Source organism: Podarcis vaucheri, assembly GCF_965113315.1.
Source record: "Podarcis vaucheri genome assembly, chromosome: 2".
In the NCBI taxonomy this organism is placed as follows: Eukaryota; Metazoa; Chordata; class Lepidosauria; order Squamata; family Lacertidae; genus Podarcis; species Podarcis vaucheri.
In genome coordinates this window covers 42,928,222-42,948,156 of record NC_138760.1, presented here as the reverse complement: position 1 = coordinate 42,948,156, position 19,935 = coordinate 42,928,222, and the positions used below count along the sequence as shown (strand labels likewise).

The window sequence follows — 19,935 nt, the reverse complement described above, 5'->3', positions numbered from 1 at the left end:
ACAAAACCCAGTAAAATAGTAACAATCCTGAAAATGTGTGTTCCACGGAGAATCAGAACCTCATGGGAAATCAGATAGTTCCAGTAACCAATGTTTGAGAATTATTTATTTATTTATTTAAAGCATTTGTAATCCCGTTCTGCAGCTGAAAATGATTCCAGAGCAGCTTATAGAGCAATTAAGAAACATGGGAACCCTCAGGCTTCTGATCTAAAATGCAGAACTCAAAAGGAGGAAAGGATGGAGTGAGGAGGGGGAAAGCAAGCTGAAGCAGCAGTTCTTAAACTTACAAAATGTTCACAAGGGCCAGCTGGTGTGGAAACAGTTCAGGGAGAGGAGTCAAGGAGCTAGTCCCTCTCAATAGTCATGCTTCCCATCTCTCCGTCTGATGCACTCGGGTGGGATGACTGCTCCCAGGATGATGGAGAAAGGCCTGGTGGAGCTGGACCTTCAACAGAGCCAGTGGAACCAATTGCTGAATTCAGATTTTATTAGCACACCATTTACATGTTATCGAACCACTGCTTCATTAGTGGTTTTCTACAATAGTTCTCAGTTGAATGTTTGTCAACCATACTGAATTTGCTGCTTTGGTACTTGCCTTTGAGCACAAATAAATCACAGCTTTACCTACCTGACAGGAACAAGAAAGTGTACATCTGTGAATACTGTAGTGTGTTAAGATCACTTGTTTGCTTTGCTACATGTACACTTGTTAAAAACTTACTGCCATTCAGAATCATCTATCACTGAGTCTTTTTCTTCCTTCCTGCCACAGGTAACCAAGCAAACTTCTCTAAATCCTCAGATGCTTTTGCTTTTGAAGAAGATAGTAGCAATGATGGGCTGTCTCCAGAGCAGATCAGAAGCGAGGATTCCCAGGGATCCACAGAATCAGCAGCCGGAATCAAAATTTCAGAAGCAACGTTACCCACAATGTCAGGGACAACTCAGGTAAAACGGTATTTCTTACTTTTGGACAGATGAGACGTCCTGATACCTTGGATTAAATTTGCAGAACCAAGCCACACCCACCTCCCACAAGCTCAATCCAGATCAGAAAACATGCGCTTGGATTCAGCACAGTGAGTGTGCTTCCAAATCAGCCCCTCTGCTATAAACTTTTTACGTTTGTCTTCACCCCTCGTCAGCATCCAGTACTGGACAATGCGTACAAGAGCTTCTATTAGGAAAAAAATGTCTGATGCCAGAGGAAGCATATTCCTCTCCTCGGGGCTGGAATAAGAACTCGTTGTGGGTAAAAAGATGCAATGCATGCCAAGATCTCTCTGAGGGCACTGTAGCCTATGGAGGAAGCCAGCTGTAAGGTCAGCCTCTGGTGGTTACATAAAACATGGGGGTGTCCTGCAAAGGATCCTGAGCCACTGTTAACCTGAACACGACATATTCTTGGCTTGGAGTGCCCTCCTCCATTCCGGCAGTTTTGTTACACAGTGTACTTGGCATGGGGCACCTCCATTTTCCAAGCACTTATGGCACAGAGCCCAACGATTCGTCCATTTGGTTTCCCTAATAACACTAGCCTGATAAATGCGATTGGTCTCAGCTGTGTAGAAATGCCATGGCAGGGAGTCCCGAGTCACCAGCCAAATATGCTGATTGATTATGATGGAGACTGAGAAATTGGGGGCCTCCAAGGTAGATTTTGTTGATTATTTTTTTTTAAAAAACATTTATTTATAGAATGTCCGTTACAGAAGAACTTTGCATTTATCAGTTGGTGGATTGGATTTAGCTAGCTAGCCGTTTTAGGATCAAGTGATTTTAGGGGTGTAGTTCACTGCTCTCACAGCTTGTCATCCATTTCTTTTACCTACTTCAGTGTCAAGCCCATTTTATATGGAACCTTATCCCTATGGAAGACTGCCTTCTGTCGGCAATCCATGCTATTGCTTTAACATCTACCGTAGATCCTCTTGATTGCATAGAGCAGCCTTGCCCAGCCTAATACACTAAAGCTTGCTTTGAACTACAATCCCCATTGGATGTTGTGAGTTGTAGTCCAGTAACATCAGGTGGTCACTAGGTTGTTGAAGGCTGGTGCACATAGTTTCCAGGAGCATCGGATGCTGGCAAGGAAACTTCCATGTTACACTGCTCTAAATACAGATCATGGAGAGATGCCAGTTGAAAAAAGTGATAACATGTAGTCCAGTCCTAGTGAAGGCTCCAAACAAGGTCAAGATAACTGGTCCTGAGCAAGACTAGCATGGACCATTTCTGTAATAGTCTGTAAGCTGCCTGCATGTGGATAGGCTTCTTGAAAATGTGCATATTGATGTTTATTAATTTCCATGTATTTATTTTGATTCTAGGATCATTCCGTTGGCTCTGAAAATGATACGGCTGATATGACATCTCTGAGGAATGGCCAGCCAGAAAGTCCTAAACAACAGAATGGGCAACAAACACCTCCTGGCACTGTTAACACATCTGCAAAGGTATGAGCCTAACCTCCCACTACGTAGGAAGAAAAATTGTTAACATGGCTTATTGGCTAGACAACAGCTAGCACTCATCTGCAGTAAGGGGGGGGAATGGTTTTAGGTGTTTGGGGAGGTGAGTTACAGTGTTGGCCTTGCTTGGAGATGGGAGTCGCTAGGAACTACCTAGACAGTACCTCCTTGTGTCACAAAACTGGGTCCATTAGAATTCTGGGGTGAAAGTACCTGCAAAAGGAGCAAGCTGAGACTTTGATGATCTGTTGAAGCCAAGCTGTTTCCAACAATAGCGCCAACAGGACCTTGTGTTAGATGGCTCATTCATCTGTCTCAGGAATTGTGGAATTCTATGAAGCTGTCATGGGCACTACAAAATACCCATTTCAGAGAGGGAAAATGGCAATACAGTGGTGTCCCGCAAGACGAATGCCTCACAAGACGAAAGGGTTTTCCGTTTTAGCATTGCTTCGCTAGATGAATTTCCCTATGGGCTTGCTTTGCAAGACGAAAACGTCTTGCACTTTTTTAAAAAAGCCGCTTGAAGAGGCGCAGTTGCGACGGACCATGCTTCGCAAGACGAAAAACATCGCAAGACGAAAAGACTCGCGGAACGAATTCTTTTCATCTTGCGAGGCACCACTGTACTCAGAAATATTGCCCCAGACAACAGAAATAATATCCATGCATACTCCAAACCAAACACTGGTATATTTTAAACTACTAATTTCCATTTATATTTTGATTTTTTTTTAAAAAAAAGTTGCTTAACTTTTATGGATAATTTTAATGTATATTTAATATTCCATGTAAACCACTAAGTAACAGACAAACCACTTATGCACGTATCTCTTCCCAAAACATCTAGGGAAACTCTGCCCTTCAAAACAGACAAAATACTCCCTTGTCCCTCTAGGGCAACAAGAGGGCCCTCCGTCCCTTTTCTTATATTTAGAGAGAAGTTGGAAGGCAAAGCACTGCCCTATAGCTTTCCTTCTTTACTCCTTTCCTATGGAGGTGGACCCAGAGGCATTCTGGGGGAAAGGGGAGTAGCTGGATGCTGCCCAAGTTAAAAATGAAAGAAATATTTAAAAGCCGTAAAGCAACGATGGGCAACATGGTGTCCTGCCCATGTTACAGACTACAGCTCCAATCACCCTTGAGCACTGGTCATGCTAGCTATGGATAACGGGAGTTGCAATTCCAAACACACCTAATGTTTAAAAATGGTCACCGGGGAGGTGACCTGAGGACTGCCCCATGATGTTGGGAGCAGCAGGCCTATCTTAAGGCTGCGTTACATGTTCAGATTTTATATTTGGGTCAGAGTATCAAAGTACAAAACACACCAGTACTGTGACGATTGTAAAACATGCATTAGTATATTATTAGATACATATCATTTGAAAATTCTTGGAAGTGTCATCTGGGTAAGGACCAGATTGCTGCTTCAGACTGTTTTAAAAGGAATGTGTGGCTAATAAATATATAAACATGCCCTTTACAAATGATGTGGTGCCTGTATATTTTGTTCCTTGTACTCAACTACAGAAGGTCAGATGGGAAGAAGGGATGTACAAACACGTCTCAATTGCAATATTCATTTGCACTTTCTTCTGATGTTTTCCATTCCTATGCAATTGATCTATTTTTCAAAAGTTTGTGTGCTGTTTCATTGCCTGCTGATGTGGAAATACTTGTAATTTCTAACATATTTTTTTTATGTAGCACACATTAGACACATATATCTCAGCCATCAACAGATAACTTACAAATGAGTTACATTCCTTGTGTTTTCTTGGGGGTGGGGTGGGGGAAACCATGTTAGTATTTTGCAGCAAGAAAACTAGAGTCTTCTACTTCTCGCTACCTTGATTTCACAGTTCAATATAAACTTCTCATAGAATCATAGAGTTGGAAGGGACCCTGAGGGTCATCTAGTCCAACCCCCTGCCATGCTCTAACCAGCTACGCTACATGATCATCCTATCTTGCTTTTTTCACTCTGGTGTCAGGGAGGAACAGTTTAGTTGTAAGTCAAGGTAACCCCAGGAAGTGTGGTTTTCCATGTGAAAAGAATAAGGAGCAATGCATTCCACTGGCTTTGAAATACACAAGAGGATACAGATTAAGTCTGAAATTGTAACCGTACTTGGAAGTCAGTGAGATTTACTTCTGAGTAGACATTGTTGGGATTGCAACATATTAGTGCATATAGGTGGCCTTAGGGTGCGAACAACACTTTAGAAACAAGGACAGTAAAGAGGCACCTGTATACATGATGATGTAAATAATATATATAGCAAAGCAATTTACATATCTATTTACACATAACATGTTCATGTGGTGTGGTGTTTTTTTTAAGTTCGTTGTAGATAACTAAGGTAAATAGTTTCCACAGCGAGTGTCTCTGCCAGTGGGGATAAAATGGGCAGATTAAAGGAAATTTGCTTGATATTCTGTTTTCAGTGGATTCCTTCGACAACTCTAGTGAGAAGGGACATCTATTATGACCTCCCACAGTCTTGATACTATCTCCACTGACTTGCAGGCTTACAGGCCCTGGGCACGGGAGCTCGCTAAACTTTCTAACTAACTTCAGTTACTCCATGTTGCAGATAATCTTATTGAAATTTTTATTTGTGCCCCATTTAGTCAAAACCATCGAGCGATAGCAAGAATCGCCACAAAAAGCCCAAGGAGATGAAGCCAAAAGTGAAGAAGCTTAAGTACCACCAGTACATTCCCCCAGACCAGAAGGCGGAAAAGTCCCCTCCGCCCATGGACTCTGCCTATGCAAGGCTCCTGCAGCAGCAGCAGCTCTTCCTGCAGCTCCAAATCCTCAGCCAGCAGCAGCAGCACCGGCACCAGCAGCACTTCAACTATCCGGGGCCCCATTCCATGCAGCTGAAGTGAGTTGGTAACGGAAAGGTTTCCTAGAGTGACCTTTCCACCTTACCCAGGTTTGATTTCTTGCCGCAATCAATTTGGGGCACATTCCAGCCCATTAGTCACTTTTAAGCTCTGTTAATTTAAATAAGAAATTAAAGTGTGTGCTTAAGAGAGAAAGCCTCTCTCTTTTAAGTGTGGTCAACTCTTCCAAACTTCAGCAGGATTGTACCCTTCAGGACAACAGTGGTGATGCAGTAAATTTTATTGCAGAGCAACTCAGGTTGGTCAACCCATCGCACAAGTGCTATAAAACAGGCAAAGTGTAACTCCTCAGCAATAGCTCGCTTTTATTTTCAGAAAGGTGACCAAATTATACCAGCTGCTATTCAGATTTTTCAAGCCAAAGTGTCATCCCAGCTACTTTTTGGGATCCCAATATGGATAGAAGCATATAATAGTGATTTAGATAAGATACACTCAAGTTTCTTGAGATGTATCCTGGGGCTCCTAAGTTCAATCAAGTATGAGACGATGTATGCAGAACTAGGTGTACACATGATGGAATATTGGATGAAGGCTAGCACTATAAAATACTGGCTGCGTTGCCATTTTTGCTGCCAACCTCTGAGTCTGCTCTCTGACTTGCTTAAGAACTCTTATACATCCAGATCGTTCCAGCTCTTACATAGCAAAATTAGATCTATTGGTATTGACTTGGAATCCTGGTATAATTCAAGTGAGCAATATATTTATTGCAATATTCAAACTAGATTAAGGGACATTCATCGAATAAGTTGTAAATAAAATTTGCTCCCCCAAGTTCTATGGTTTAAATACACCAGATAACAGGGTCACTTAAATCTCAAAATTAATAATTCCAGCCCAGCTGAACATTTCCCCCTCAGCTCTTGTCAAAGGCAGATATTTAAACATCCCCAGAAATGATAGACATTGCAGATGTTATTTGAACATGCCAGACACTGTAGAACATATCCTTTTCTACTGTCCATTGTACAACCAGCTATGTAAACACGTGCTATCTCCTTTTTTGGGAAGTCTAACATCACGGCACAATGAAAATATCAGATTCTATCTGTCTGACACTTACTCAGAAGTAACTGCAAAGGTGGCTGAGATTTTCTCAATAGTATCTCTTAGAGCGGTGACTGGCACTATTTAGCAGGAAGAAATCCCAATGATAATTCTTGTAATTACATATTTTACATGGCTTTTATTTGTATATATGGATGTTTTATGATGGCCAGTACTTGTAATGCCTAATAAAGGTTTGGTGAAGTAAGTAAGAATACTGATATTTAAAAAGAAGAAGAAAACAAAAGGGGGAAAATGTTCTGCACTTTTATTTTTTACAGGCAACCCAATGAGCAAATGGCCAAAACCTCAAACTCTTCCCCATCGACAGTTGCCAGCAGCCCTCTTTCCCCTGGGAAGGGAAGCTTTTCAGGGCAATCCTGCATTTCGTCTCTCAAGCCAGGTCCTCTCCCATCCAACCTGGATGATTTAAAAGTGAGTACTGAATGCAAAAGTTGATGAAAAGTGTAAAACCTTCTGTGTGGTATATGAAACTGCATGTGGAGGCAGTGTGTTCCTCCAGCAAACACATGGTTAACACATGCACTTCGGTCAATATCCCAAATTAATCAAAATTCAAATATCACATAAATTGAAGCAGTCAAACACCACCATAAGATCAACAGACCAACTAGGGTCAGTGGACTGTAGAGAAGAGACCAAATTATTATTTGCCAAAGCTGACTTAGAACTAATAAAATCGGACATTGTAGCTTGTTTAAAAACAGATGGCAGAGCCAGTTCTATTTCAATAATATTCGTTGTTTAAGAATGCAAACCATTATTTTACTAACACACTAAATTAAAACAAAATTAACACAAAGGCAACCCTGGAACAAGAAAAAACCTCAAGCATTAAAAATAACATACGTTAAGAAATCAATTGAAACCAAGTTCCCTAAGCGAACACTTATATACACACAGGCACGTGCCAGAGGCACAAGCTCAGGCAGCTGTTGCTGAAAATATAGGCCATCCACAGGAAGCAAAGTAATGGGAAGTTCAACAAGCTCTGATGTTCTGCCTAGTCTTCATCTGGGGGACTTGCCTGTGCCCAAAGGGCTGCAGCTCCTAAGCAGGGACAGGAGAGTATCCTCAGGAGTAATGGTGGTTGACTGGAAAGCATGCCTTCTCTTTCCCCCAAGTTTCTCAAGAAACACTGCTCTGTCTATATCTAAAATGTAAGAAGGGCAGCCCAGGTTAAAACCAGCCACAAATTCTATAGGCAATGCTATTTTTCTAGAAAAAGAGGTGCCAGAACTCACAATGAATGTCTCCCTTGTTCTCTTAGAATGGCAACGGAGCTCACCTGAGAGGTGCTGAACTGAATTCCGGCTGAAAAATAAGCCCTGGGTGCACACGTTCAGTCCCACTCCAGGCTTATTACAACTTGCATAATTTTAATTTGGACAGCATAGCACCTAAGGCAATAGAAATAATTAGAGATGTCCAAGTAATGTTGTGCTAAGCAGCACAGGGACAAACTGATGTATCCAGTCCAATTAATAGCAGCCATTTTGGAGCCCAAACTTTACCCAGCCCAACTCTTTGTCCGTGCAAATAATCTCTGGTTTAGATTTGGGTCAGGGTCCACTGTAAGCAGGTTGCTACTTTGCCACAAAGTTGAACTGAAAAGCGGCCTTGCCACTGACTAAACGGCTTTCATTCCAGGTGTCGGAGCTGAGGCAGCAGCTCCGAATAAGGGGCCTCCCTGTATCAGGTACGAAAACGGCCTTGATGGAACGCCTGCGGCCCTTCCAGGAGTGCAACGGGAGTTCTGTGCCCAGCTTCAATGAGATAACCACCGTCACCTTCCCAGTGACACCAACCAACTCTCTCTCCAGCTACCAGTCGCAGTCTTCGGCCAGCCTGCTGTCCAATGGCTTTTACCACTTTGGCAGCACCAGCTCTACTCCCCCCATCTCCCCAGCTTCCTCAGACCTATCGGTGAATGGCTCCTTGCCAGACAGTTTCAACGAAGGACCAATGTCTTCCCCCCATTTTGTCCTGCACCCTTCCCCTGTGCAAGGCGGGTGTGAAGAAAGCCTGATGGGAAGCATGAACGGCGCTGGCATCCAGCTCGACGTGGAAAGGGTGGACACAGAGAAAGACAAGATGCTGGTGGAAAAGCAGAAGGTCATCAATGAGCTGACCTGGAAACTGCAGCAAGAGCAGAGGCAAGTGGAAGAGTTGAGGATGCAGCTGCAGAAGCGCAAAAGGAGCCACGGCTTGGACGAGAAGCAGCCCTCTCCACACTTCTTCGGCTTTCCGATCAAGCAAGAAAACCCAGCGTCCAGTTGTCCCTTTGCCTCTAAGCAAGCTCCCTTGAAAGGCCAGGCTAGCAACTCGGACACACTGAGAAACTGTGGGACACCTCAGCTGCCCCATCTTGTAAATAGCCATTGCATGGAACCGTCAGGACAGAGCGGCATACTGTCCTCCACATTCCTAAGCCCACAGTGCTCTCCCCAGCATTCTCCACTAGAGGCAGCAAAGAGTCCGCAACACATCAGCCTTCCACCCTCACCAAACAGCCATTACCTTCTCTCTGTGTCCCCCAGCACTCAGGGAGAAGGACGCAGCAGCTCTCCACAGCCCAGCAGCCATCTTCGCACAGCTCCAGTAAGAAAGCTACTTGTTATTATTATTATTAATTTTATTATTATTATTGGGGGGTGCAGAGTTAGGGAGGGTGTTAAAGCAGCTCCCATTCTATCCAGATTCCAAACTGCTCGGAGCTTCAAAGGCACTTTGAACTGTGCCCAGAATCAGACTGGGGGGCAGTGCAATGTTTCAAAACTGGCAGGCTGTGTTCCATGTGTCCAGGCCCAGTTTACCTACTGTAGCTATTATTGCTTCTCAGTTGATGAAATACCAAACAGGAAAGGAGGAGTTTAATTGCCTATCTTCCAGTGATTAAAATATACATCTGTTGGTTTGCATTCAAGTTGCAGAACGGCATTTCAAGGATGGTGGCATACACATAAGCAGAGTAGGTTCAACTTTTTCAGAAGTCATTAAGAAGCTGGACACTACCCACTCTTCCACATATACAGCTTAATTACCACCCTTGGTGTCCCTGTAACTCTCTCCTGCCCATTCAAAAGAAAGTATATCACCTAAGCCATGGGTAGGCAAACTAAGGCCCGGGGGCTGCATCCGGCCCAATCGCTTTCTAAATCTGGCCCGCGGATGATCCAGGAAACAGTGTGTTTTTACATAAGTAGAATGTGTGCTTTTATTTAAAATGTACCTCTGGGTTATTTGTGGGGCATAGAAATTCATTCATTCTCCCCCCAAAAAATATAGTCCGGCCCCCCACAAGGTCTGAGGGACAGTGGACCGGCCCCCTGCTGGAAAAGTTGGCTCACCCCTGCCCTAAACCAGGCAGCCTTTACTGCAGTTTTCTACTAGTGGGTGAGGAAATTCAATATTATTTCAAAACTCCTTTGCAGAACTTTGTAAGTGCCATTATCAATGGCAAAACTGTTATTACAGCAAGGGAGATGGGCTTCCGGAGCCTTGACTTTTTCTCATGCTTCCACTGGATTTGCAATGAGATCACCTCATTGACTGTTGATTTGTTCCCATGTGCAAGAGGTAAATTTATGGAGGCAACTGCTGAATAGCAGACTTGGCCCAAGTTTGGCTTGATCCCTGTGATTGATTTTGGTTCCACACAGGTGCCAGCACAAGGTAGTCAGAAGTATTCCATTCTGTCTCCTGGCTTTTGCAAGTCAAATGCTGCCCTCCCAGATGGAAAGCAGCCGCCACCCTACGCTGATGCTGTGAAACAGGTAACAGTCTGGTGCTTGGTAGGCTATCCTTGGCTGTAGATAGCTTGCTTTGATTGTTATGTACATCAAAGCCAATCGCAGATTTGAGAGTGTTGTGTGACCTATGAGTGAAAGCAGATGACTACCGACAGCCTTGAAAACTGAATTTATTGTTGTAGAAAGAGTTATATACAGTCAATTGGATTAAAAGCAAATGCAAATTCATTCAACCTCTTATTTGTTCAGACATTGAATAAGCAGCTGAAGTGATTGAGGTGACTTCTGTTGGAAGGGCCATCTGAATTTTTAGAAGAAACAGAATGATCTCTGAATGAACTAAGTTTGCAAGCTACAGCTGAACACTTGGTTCAAAAAAGTACACACAAGAGCACTGCAGGATGGCCCCTAAAGAGGTAATTGCAGTGGGTCACACAAAGTTTGTGTGGGTTAACAGGAGCCAACGTAAGCATACTTACTAGGAAGTAAGTACCAATGAATGTGGTGGGATTTTATTCTAAGTAACATTAGTTACAGGTTGAACATCTGAGTGAAGGAGGGAGTTTTCATTCCACTTTGGGAGGGCTATTGATCTTGCTTCTCTGAGGCTTTTATGAACTATAACGGTATTAATTGTAAAACATAACAGCCTACTATACGCACAAAAAACTGCTCAAGTATTGTAGGAGACCTGTTTCAACTAGTTACTAAGGAATCATTGTTTATTTAACATGACTGTCAAGGAGATTCTATCATCCTTATATGTATGAGGCTTCAGCTTTCTTTTGAAAGCATCTCTCTCTATCCATCAAAGCTGATTTTTCTAGTATAGTAGTGCGTGGCTCCAGTACTAACTTCCTAACATCCCTTGCTTTTTTCTTGCTGCAGCAGATGACCCGAAGCCAGCAAATGGATGAACTGTTGGATGTGCTTATTGAAACTGGAGGTAGGTGATATCCCTAAGGCAAGACTGTTGGTTCTGGTCAAAGCAAGTATGAGCGAAGTCTCTGGCTGCCCAAAGAGGGTGCACTGTGATCGCTGTGTCTGCACTAACCCCTAGCCCCAATGCTTTTCATTGACTGAAGGGTGGTACCCAAAATGGCAATTTCAGAGAATTTCCCCTAGTCATAAGGTAAAGGTAAAGGGACCCCTGACCATTCGGTCCAGTCATGGCCGATTCTGGGGTTGCGGCGCTCATCTCACTTTATTGGCCGAGGGAGCCGGCATACAGCTTCCGGGTCATGTGGCTGGCATGACTAAACTGCTTCTGGCGAACCAGAGCAGCGCACGGAAACGCCGTTTACCTTCCAGCTGGAGCGGTACTCATTTATTTACTTGCACTTTGATGTGCTTTCGAACTGCTAGGTTGGCAGGAGCAGGGACCGAGCAACGGGAGCTCACCCTGTCAAGGGGATTTGAACTGCAGACCTTCTGATTGGCAAGTCCTAGGCTCTGTGGTTTAACCCACCTGCACCACCTGCATCCTTACCCCCTAGTCATAGTAAGACATAATTTGAGTCCAATGCCTACTGCTAAATGTAGCCATGGTCATAGCCCATGAAAGAAAGTGCCGCTCCCAAAGTGCATTTTCTTGATGGCTTATTTTAAGAAACCAGATGTGGCCCTCAGACTGTCACTGGACCCCAACTCACATCAACCCCAGTCAGCGATGATGGGAGATGAAGCCCAAAATCTGGAGGGCCACAGTTTAGCCACCCTTGCACTAAAATAGATTGTGTGGTCTTAACAATCAGAATCTGATATAAGCATACAGGAATCTATCTGTCTGACATTAACCCGGAAGTAACTGCAAGGGTGGCTGAGTTTTGGTCAACAGTATCTCTTAGAGTGGTGAATGGTACTATTTAGTGGGAAGAAATCACAAGGAAAGAAATCCCATTTTTATATAGTTTACATGTCTATTTATTTGTATATATTTTTAATTTTATATATCGATGTTTTATACTTGTAATGCCTAATAATGGTTTGGTGAAGTATTAAGATTCTAGTTGCTGTAGGACGTCCCATACTCATCCGCTCATCTTTTTCCCTCTTAACAAGTCCTTGCCAACACACACATACTTAGTGATAACTTCTTCTACTGATTTCCTTCCTGCGGTCCTTGGATGGAGCACCTACTGTGTTCCCTGACCACAATCTGCTGTTGGCTCTTCTGCGATCTTTCTGTTCTTCTCACCCAGGCATTCCTAGTTACACCTTACAGGCTCACCGAACCACAAAGTAGATTCCTGGTATGCCAAGTTACTCTAGCATAGCATCACATAAAGCTATATCCAACCAAAAGAAAAGTAGGACACACTTCTCTGACAGCAACAGCGAATTGCTCCATTGGGTATCTCATACTGTAGACAAAGGAGTCTGCCGTCTTGACAGGCAGTAATCATGGATGTGCAAGATGTTTTATAACATTTCAGGTTGTAGGGTGGCTTGGGGTGCACGGCATAGTAATGTTGTAGATCTGCTCTTGATGAGCCTTTTTTGTTTGCAAACAGAAATGCCTGCAAATGCCAAAGAGGACCGCCCTTGCCTTCAGAAGGTGCCTCAGATAACAGTGTCTTCGGGGACCTCCGGCACTTCCTCGCTACTGAAGACATCTGCTTCATTTGAGCAAGGCCCCTCAGGTCAGCTGTCCTTTGAACACTGCCCTAGCAGCAACGACAGTCATCTGGAAATCTTGTTAAATTCCCACAGCCCTCTGGGGCGGTCGAGTGAAATCACCCTACTGAAAGTGGGTGAAGAACCACACTTTGAAGGGGTGATGGAAGGATTTTCCAACAAAGCTGCCGATGAACTGCTGACACCCCACGAGATCCTGCCCACTCCCCTGTCGCCCATGGAGACCCAGCTGTCTCCCTCTTCTGGAGAAGGAACTGGTTTGCACATGAGCTTCACAGAGTCTCCTTGGGAAACAATGGAATGGCTGGACCTCACTCCGCCTAGCTCAGCCAACGGTTTCGGTTCCCTCACCACCACTGGGCCCAGCATCTTCAACATTGATTTCTTAGATGTTAGTGATCTCAACTTGAACAGTACCATGGACCTGCATTTACAACAGTGGTGAACAGAATAAGCCTTATATGTGGGGATGCAGCTAAACACAAACAGATTTCCATTAAAGAGACTCAGATACTTTATCAGAGAGCTCTGGTGACAGCCAGGGAGAAGAAACTGGAGTCAGTTTTCCCAGGACATTCCCCTCCCATATTACAAATGAAATTGCCAGATAATCTCCCACACACCACAAAGCAAATCTCTGGCGCAGGAGTCTCCTCCTCAGCAAGCACAGCTAACTTTAGTAGCTTCCAGACCTCTTCCAAGAAAGACTCTGCAGCACAATTATGTTTGGTATGCACATCCATTTCATCCCTAACATATCTATCATCTGGATCAGGTTCTGCTATATTGTCTCTTATTGCCTACTGTGGAAAAAAATTTGGTTCGCTTACAGCGTCCATCACACTGCATGGCAGCCACTGCCTTTCCTCCTGATTATATACATGAAGACTTAAAAAAAAAGTCAGCTCACGAAGAAGCCATTGTCAGACCAGTAACCTCCAAGCCATCCTTTCACTAAACACTCCTCTCTCTCTGCCCTGTCTTACCAATTTTAAAGGCACTTGAAATAGAAGTAAAGCAATCTGACTTGTTTATGTGGTGGGCACTCAGCTTGGAAAGAACATGGAGTAATATAAAAAGCAAGTACATAAATGAAGGATTTTTAATTGACTAGAAGTTTGGGGTGACTTCTATCAATTTTCTATTTCAGGGTACATTCCTCCTTTCATAAGTACTTTGCTCATTTCTTAATTAAATTAAAAATATAACACATCTATAATTTGATATAGATAAATCTATAGCATTTCAACACCCACTATTAAAACCAACCATATTCTTATATATAAATATCTGTGAGTGTATCAGATTGTCATGAATAAATTTACAACAAGCAATAAAGTAATCGTAACTTATAAAAATGGAAAGGATTACCAGTTTAAATTCTGTTTCAAATTCCAAAAACACTTTGAAGGACTCACATGCCTCTTCATATACCAAATAATTTATTCGGTTTAATAAACAGGCAGTCTTGAATAAATTGATAATATTGAATAATATGTTGCCCAGAACTGATCTGAAAAAGTGACAAAGTTTAACAAGTGAAGGTTGCAAATCTACGACTAAGATTTCTTCCACGGTGGAAGAAACTGGGCAACCTGCCCCTTGTAGCCTGAACCTATGGCCTTTGTCTGTCTTTAAATTAAGATATTGCCAGATCTAAGTCCATCAGTGATGGTACAGAACGTAGTCTGGGTTTTCTCTACATGTCACAACAGATCTGTATGCAGTATCATACATGACCATCAAGCTGCTGCTAGAATGCTCACACCTGTTACTGCACAGGACAGACCCCAAAAAGGAGGCTGCCAGGTTTTCATCTAGGGCAAGGTCAGGCTAGCTGGTACAAGGCAGGACCACAGCAGGCCCAGCTACGCAGCAACCATTTCCCAGCCCAAAGGCTTCATACCAAGCACCAGATACTCATTATGCTCCTAACCATCGCTTTCCTGAGGGCAGACCAGAATATTGCAATGTATCACTCAAATATGTTGCCTCATTAAAAAAAGATGCAAATGCTGCCTGCCTGGTAGGGTACCTTTGTTCACATGTGGGTAGGCTTCACCCAGGTGATGACTCCACAGCTATATATACAAAACAAAGTCTGGGTTATGAGCAAAGCACTATGTTTTGAGATATCTACCCTTCATTCATTTTAACCGTAGTTCTCCCTTTATACCACAAAGTGAGGGCCCAGCCCTCAGCCACAATTCCAAACTATACTCAGATCCACTTGAGCAACAGATCCTCACTACACCGCTGAATGTCCACAGTAACAACTGAATGTTATAATTTACCTATACAGTGGTACCTCTAGATATGAACGGGATCCGTTCCGGAGCCCCGTTTGCATCTAGAAGCAAACATAACTAGCGACGGCATGTCGCACACACGTGTCACTTTTCGCCGCTTCTGCGCGTGACATTATTTTGAGCGTTTGCACATTCACAAGCGGCGAAACCCGGAAGTAACGCGCTCCGTTAATTCTGGGTTGCCACGGAGCGCAACTCGAACGCACTCAACCCGAAGCGCATTCGACCCGAGGTATGACTGTAAATGATTATTAGTAATTTCCTTAATGCCCAGTGAGCTTACTATTTGTTTCCTTGCACATACCTTCTTATCTTTCATTCTAGCAAGTTCAAAACCCTTTACATTCCCCTCAGTTTTACTTTTGCCAGTAGACCAAATGCTGAGTGGTTGGGCATAGGAAGCAGATAGTTGACTTTGGTGAGAGGGGCTGGGGGCCAGATCTTGAGTCTAGTTATGAGACTGACAAAAGAAATGTAGAAGCAAAAGTCCAAACAGCACTTAATATGTATCCTACTTGGCTCAAAGCTAGGTGGTAGTTTAAAACAAATTACACTACTGTATCTACAGTGATGGAAAGCGTATTTAAACTAAACCGGTCCCTATATGTCAGGATTTATTATTATTTTTAAAAAACAAAATAACTTCTGCTTCCTGTTGCAACCAAATCTGAAAATGGCAGCTGTAGTCAAAGGTGCATCATGCTGCAAAATACTAGCTAAGCAGGTGAATAAGCCTTTAAAACAATAGTCTGCTATGATGTTTATGGCCCTTGAGTGAAACTTTGCTTGAACTATATTGGTGCTATAAATTAATACAGCTTAAGCAGGAGGTGAGACATATGTTGAAAGGGGAGGGCAGGTACTTATATAGGTACTTCCAATTTGGCAACTCTTAGTTGTGCACAATCATTACTCTCCAGAAAGTCTTTTCCACACAGAAAAACTTTCCACACTCAGAGTTGAGGATATAGTACTTGTTTTATGTGTAATCCGCACCACTAGACATGACATAGGCATGAAAGTGGGAAAGGGACCATTCTGAACGAGCCAAATTAATTCTTTAATTTACAACAAACCACTTTTTAAAAGTTCTATTATATGGTTTACTTTTATGGCTTCTTTAAAAAAAAAGACAGCACTTTTAAAATTAACATAATGGTAAGAAAACAACAATTTTTAAAGCAATTTCAATTCTTAAAATTTGAGTTAAATTGTTTTTCATGTAAGTACAATTGTGTGATTATTTCAATTCTAATAAATAGGCAAAAGTGTTCTAGCACAAATAAAAAGATGCTTTGAAAAGCCATACTTACAAAATTGTGCAAATGGAAAAACTAATAGGGATAGTGTGCTGAAGTAGATGACTAGCAACAGGTTCACCTGCCCAGTATGTCAGAGTGTACATAAAATCCATACAAAAAGGACAGAATAGTACTATGGTGATCTACAGCTATGGGGAGCGTGCTGTTGTTGTCTTTTAAAAATGGTCTGAAGAGAAAGAAGGAAAAACAGGATAATTTGATGACATCATGCTGATGTCCCACAAAAAGAGTGAAGCATTCAGCCATAAACACCTAGCATGGAAGCCTGCAGCATCACAAAGCACATTCTACTACAGCAGAATGGCGCCTCAGAACAGCAAGACAATAGCACTCAACTGAACCAAACAGATACCTTGCAATGCACACAATACCAATGTGAAGAATCGCCTTACAAAATAAACCTCTACTGCCTCCTTCACATGGTGCTGCACCTCTTCCAAGACATCCTTTCCTTCAACACACCTGTCTGTGATCTACGCTACACAAGCAGCAATCTCATTGACATCATATTCAACCTTTTAATTGCCTAAGGCTTGTGAAAAGAAGCTCCCATTTACAGTATTGTGACACAGAACTAACCGCACAGGATGCTCAAGTCCACAATATCTTCGTGCCTTAGCCATTGCTTTTTTCTGGATTTCCTGCCCAGCCTCACCTGTAGTGCAGGGAGCAGAGTGAAAAGCCCATGCAAAGTCTTCCAGAGAACGGCTATGAATCCACATCCAAAGAGGAGGAGCTTGTTCTTCTTAGCTAGCTGGGTACTTTGCAGTATTGGCCAATTCATCAGTGTTTTTATTCTGTAAACCTCTGTGCACTGCAATTCAGAAAGGTCGCACAGTATGGAAGGGCATGTGTAAGAAACAGTTTGTGGCTGCTTTGGACGGATCTGGCCATTTCCTGAAACTGTGTAAAAGTATTGCAAACCAAAGCTAATTACAAAACTATTTACCAAATGAGTGTATTTAATATTGTGTTACTGGAAGGAGTTGTTGGAAATCAAGACAGTACAAAAAGGACCACGAGCCCTCGTGTGTCTTCTTGGCTGAAGAACAGCCTGGACCAGGAGAGCTGTCTCTGCAGACCTCAATATGGGTGACTAAACTTCTGAGGTCAAGTAGGGGAAGAACGAACAACTGGTTTTAATATTGCTGCATGTTGTATAAAACAATGTTAAGTTTTTTTATAAGGTCACTATTTAAAGCATGAATTTTCTATTGTACAAATGTTCACACAGTGCACTGGTAGGATAGAACAATCCTTCACATGCTTGTTTTCTTTTACTTAATTTTAATATGCAAAAAGTTAGAAGTCATTCCATTGAGGCTTTTTAATAGCACTTGAATACAGACTAGTTTTAGGTGCTACACTGCCATGCGGTACAGGGCTTTTTATCCTTATTTAAAGGGATGCTGTCAACTATATATATATATTAAAAAACCACACTGTAAATAAACACAATGCCTTACCTCTGTGATCAGCACTGCCGTACTTAATTAAAAGACTCCCTGTGATGTCACACTGAGTGCTTGTTTTGCAGTTATTTTGTCATGTGCAAGCTTTAACAATAGTAGATATTCCAAGATTTCTTCAGTGCTCTATCCATAAAACCTGGCCAGCCTGGACTAGTTTATCTCTCATTTCACCTTTGCAAGCCACTATGTGCAGAAAGTTAGGCAGAAAGTCAGTAATTTGTTCAGTGAACTTCAAAGACAGGTCAAATCGCAGCTTCTTGTCATTTAACTGCTAAAGGAGAAGTGAAAAATGCAATCTCCCCCTCTGGTCTACAAAATAAAATCTTTTTTTAAAAAAACAAATGCCTCCCCCCACCCACCCCAAATGATAGAAATGGAAGAGGCTAGTAATGGTCTGGAAAATGTATGAGAATTTAGTTTAAAATGATTTCAATGAATTTATTGAAACCAGTAACACAAAAATACAAAACAGATGGAACAAGAAACAAAAGTCCCAAATGGCAGCTACCTTGTTGGGCAGGGCTACTGACGAGAAAGATCTTTTGTGTTAAACTACAAATATAACATAAATCAGCAACGTGATGCTGTTGCCCAAAAGGCAAATTCAAATCTAGGATGCACAAGTGTTATACGCCATGCATGACCCAAGTAACTGGGTCATTCATGTGGTAATGTCAGACCTCAAATACAGTAGTAGCTAAAGATGAAAAATATTATCCAATGATTTCTCCCATACGCTGATAGAAAGCTCTTTGATCCAGCAAAGGCTTCCAGGGGCAGAACGGGGTGAGAGGCAATTTTCGGCAATTACTCATTCCAACCTGAAGTCCCCTAAAACATACTCCATAGGGTTGGGGGAACCCTTCAGAAGAGTGTGTGAGATGGCGTAGGAGACTGTGAGGGAATAACAAAAAGCACACCCCTCCCCATTCTACTGATGGAAGCTCTGCTAGATTAAAAAGCTTGCAGTCAGCATGGGGGTACCACTGTGTAAAATGCATAGACAGCAAACAAAGTAATTGGTTCAGGGGAGTAAAAAAATTGTTTCAAGGTCAAACAATGGTCAGGATCAGCTGAGCCTCTTGTATTTCAGGGGCTCTTCCTCAAAGTCCCACCATCCCTTTTGGTCCTTCTTGCAAACATTAATAAATAGGAAAACTTGGCCAGAGAAAGATGGCATTTTTAAATTTCATTTTGCATTTATTCATTTCCCCATCATCATGTCTGAGCTTATAGCAAGATCATATTCGGATCCTTGATTAATTACAACTGACCTGCAGGCGGGGGGTGGGGGAGAACCTATTACATTAACACTTTGATTCCATGTAGAGTATTTTAAATAGAAGAGGAATTCAAACCAGGAGAGGATAAAATAGTTGGAAGCTCTTAGAAGCTATCATGTTGTCAAACTCCATTTTACTTACAGACAATAAGGCAATATCCCCTGCACATCAGCTTCTCAATAAACTTTACATTTTTTTCTATGGTACAAGAAAAAAATTAAACCAGAGCTCACAATGTACAGTTCTTACACTATTTTCACAGCTTCTGAACACTATACATCTTTATAAACATATACTGTAATATAAATGCTGCACCCTTAATATATCAATCTATGATTAATATGCTAGAACAGTCAGTTTCTCTCAGACATCCACTGAGCCTGAATAGGAGCTACCTCCATTTGCGGTTGACAGAATGGAAATGCGCTGCTAACATACATGAGAATAGAATGCAAGATGAAAGGGGCTCTAATTACTGTTCAATTTTCGGCAGGCACAAAGAGGAAAAGCCAGGAGATAGGCATATAGAGGTTGGGAACATCTGGATGAGGTTGAAAATCTTCCACCTGAGTGGATTACAATGAATAATTACTACATTAAAACAGTCCCAACCAGGGACTTTGCCTACCATTGGGCAAGTGAAACAGTCGCTCAGGTGGTGGGTGCTTACCTGGCAGTTTGGTCAGCTTCTGCACT

At 42.4% G+C, this 19,935-nt stretch overlaps 1 protein-coding gene across 9 annotated transcripts in view; it reads left to right on the top strand.

The window, feature by feature from the left end:
- MYOCD (myocardin) overlaps positions 1-18,000 on the top strand; it is a 224,187-nt gene extending 206,187 nt beyond the window's left edge. For all 9 annotated transcript variants that reach the window (XM_082213806.1, XM_082213807.1, XM_082213808.1 and 6 more), the window contains 8 exons: positions 779-954; positions 2,337-2,462; positions 5,115-5,371; positions 6,725-6,878; positions 8,115-9,065; positions 10,127-10,240; positions 11,105-11,162; positions 12,730-18,000. In XM_082213806.1, the coding sequence (XP_082069932.1) occupies positions 779-954; positions 2,337-2,462; positions 5,115-5,371; positions 6,725-6,878; positions 8,115-9,065; positions 10,127-10,240; positions 11,105-11,162; positions 12,730-13,298 (2,405 nt within the window). In that variant the 3' untranslated portion in view covers positions 13,299-18,000. The remainder of the gene's footprint in view (positions 1-778; positions 955-2,336; positions 2,463-5,114; positions 5,372-6,724; positions 6,879-8,114; positions 9,066-10,126; positions 10,241-11,104; positions 11,163-12,729) is intronic.
- The last annotated feature ends 1,935 nt before the right edge of the window (positions 18,001-19,935 follow it).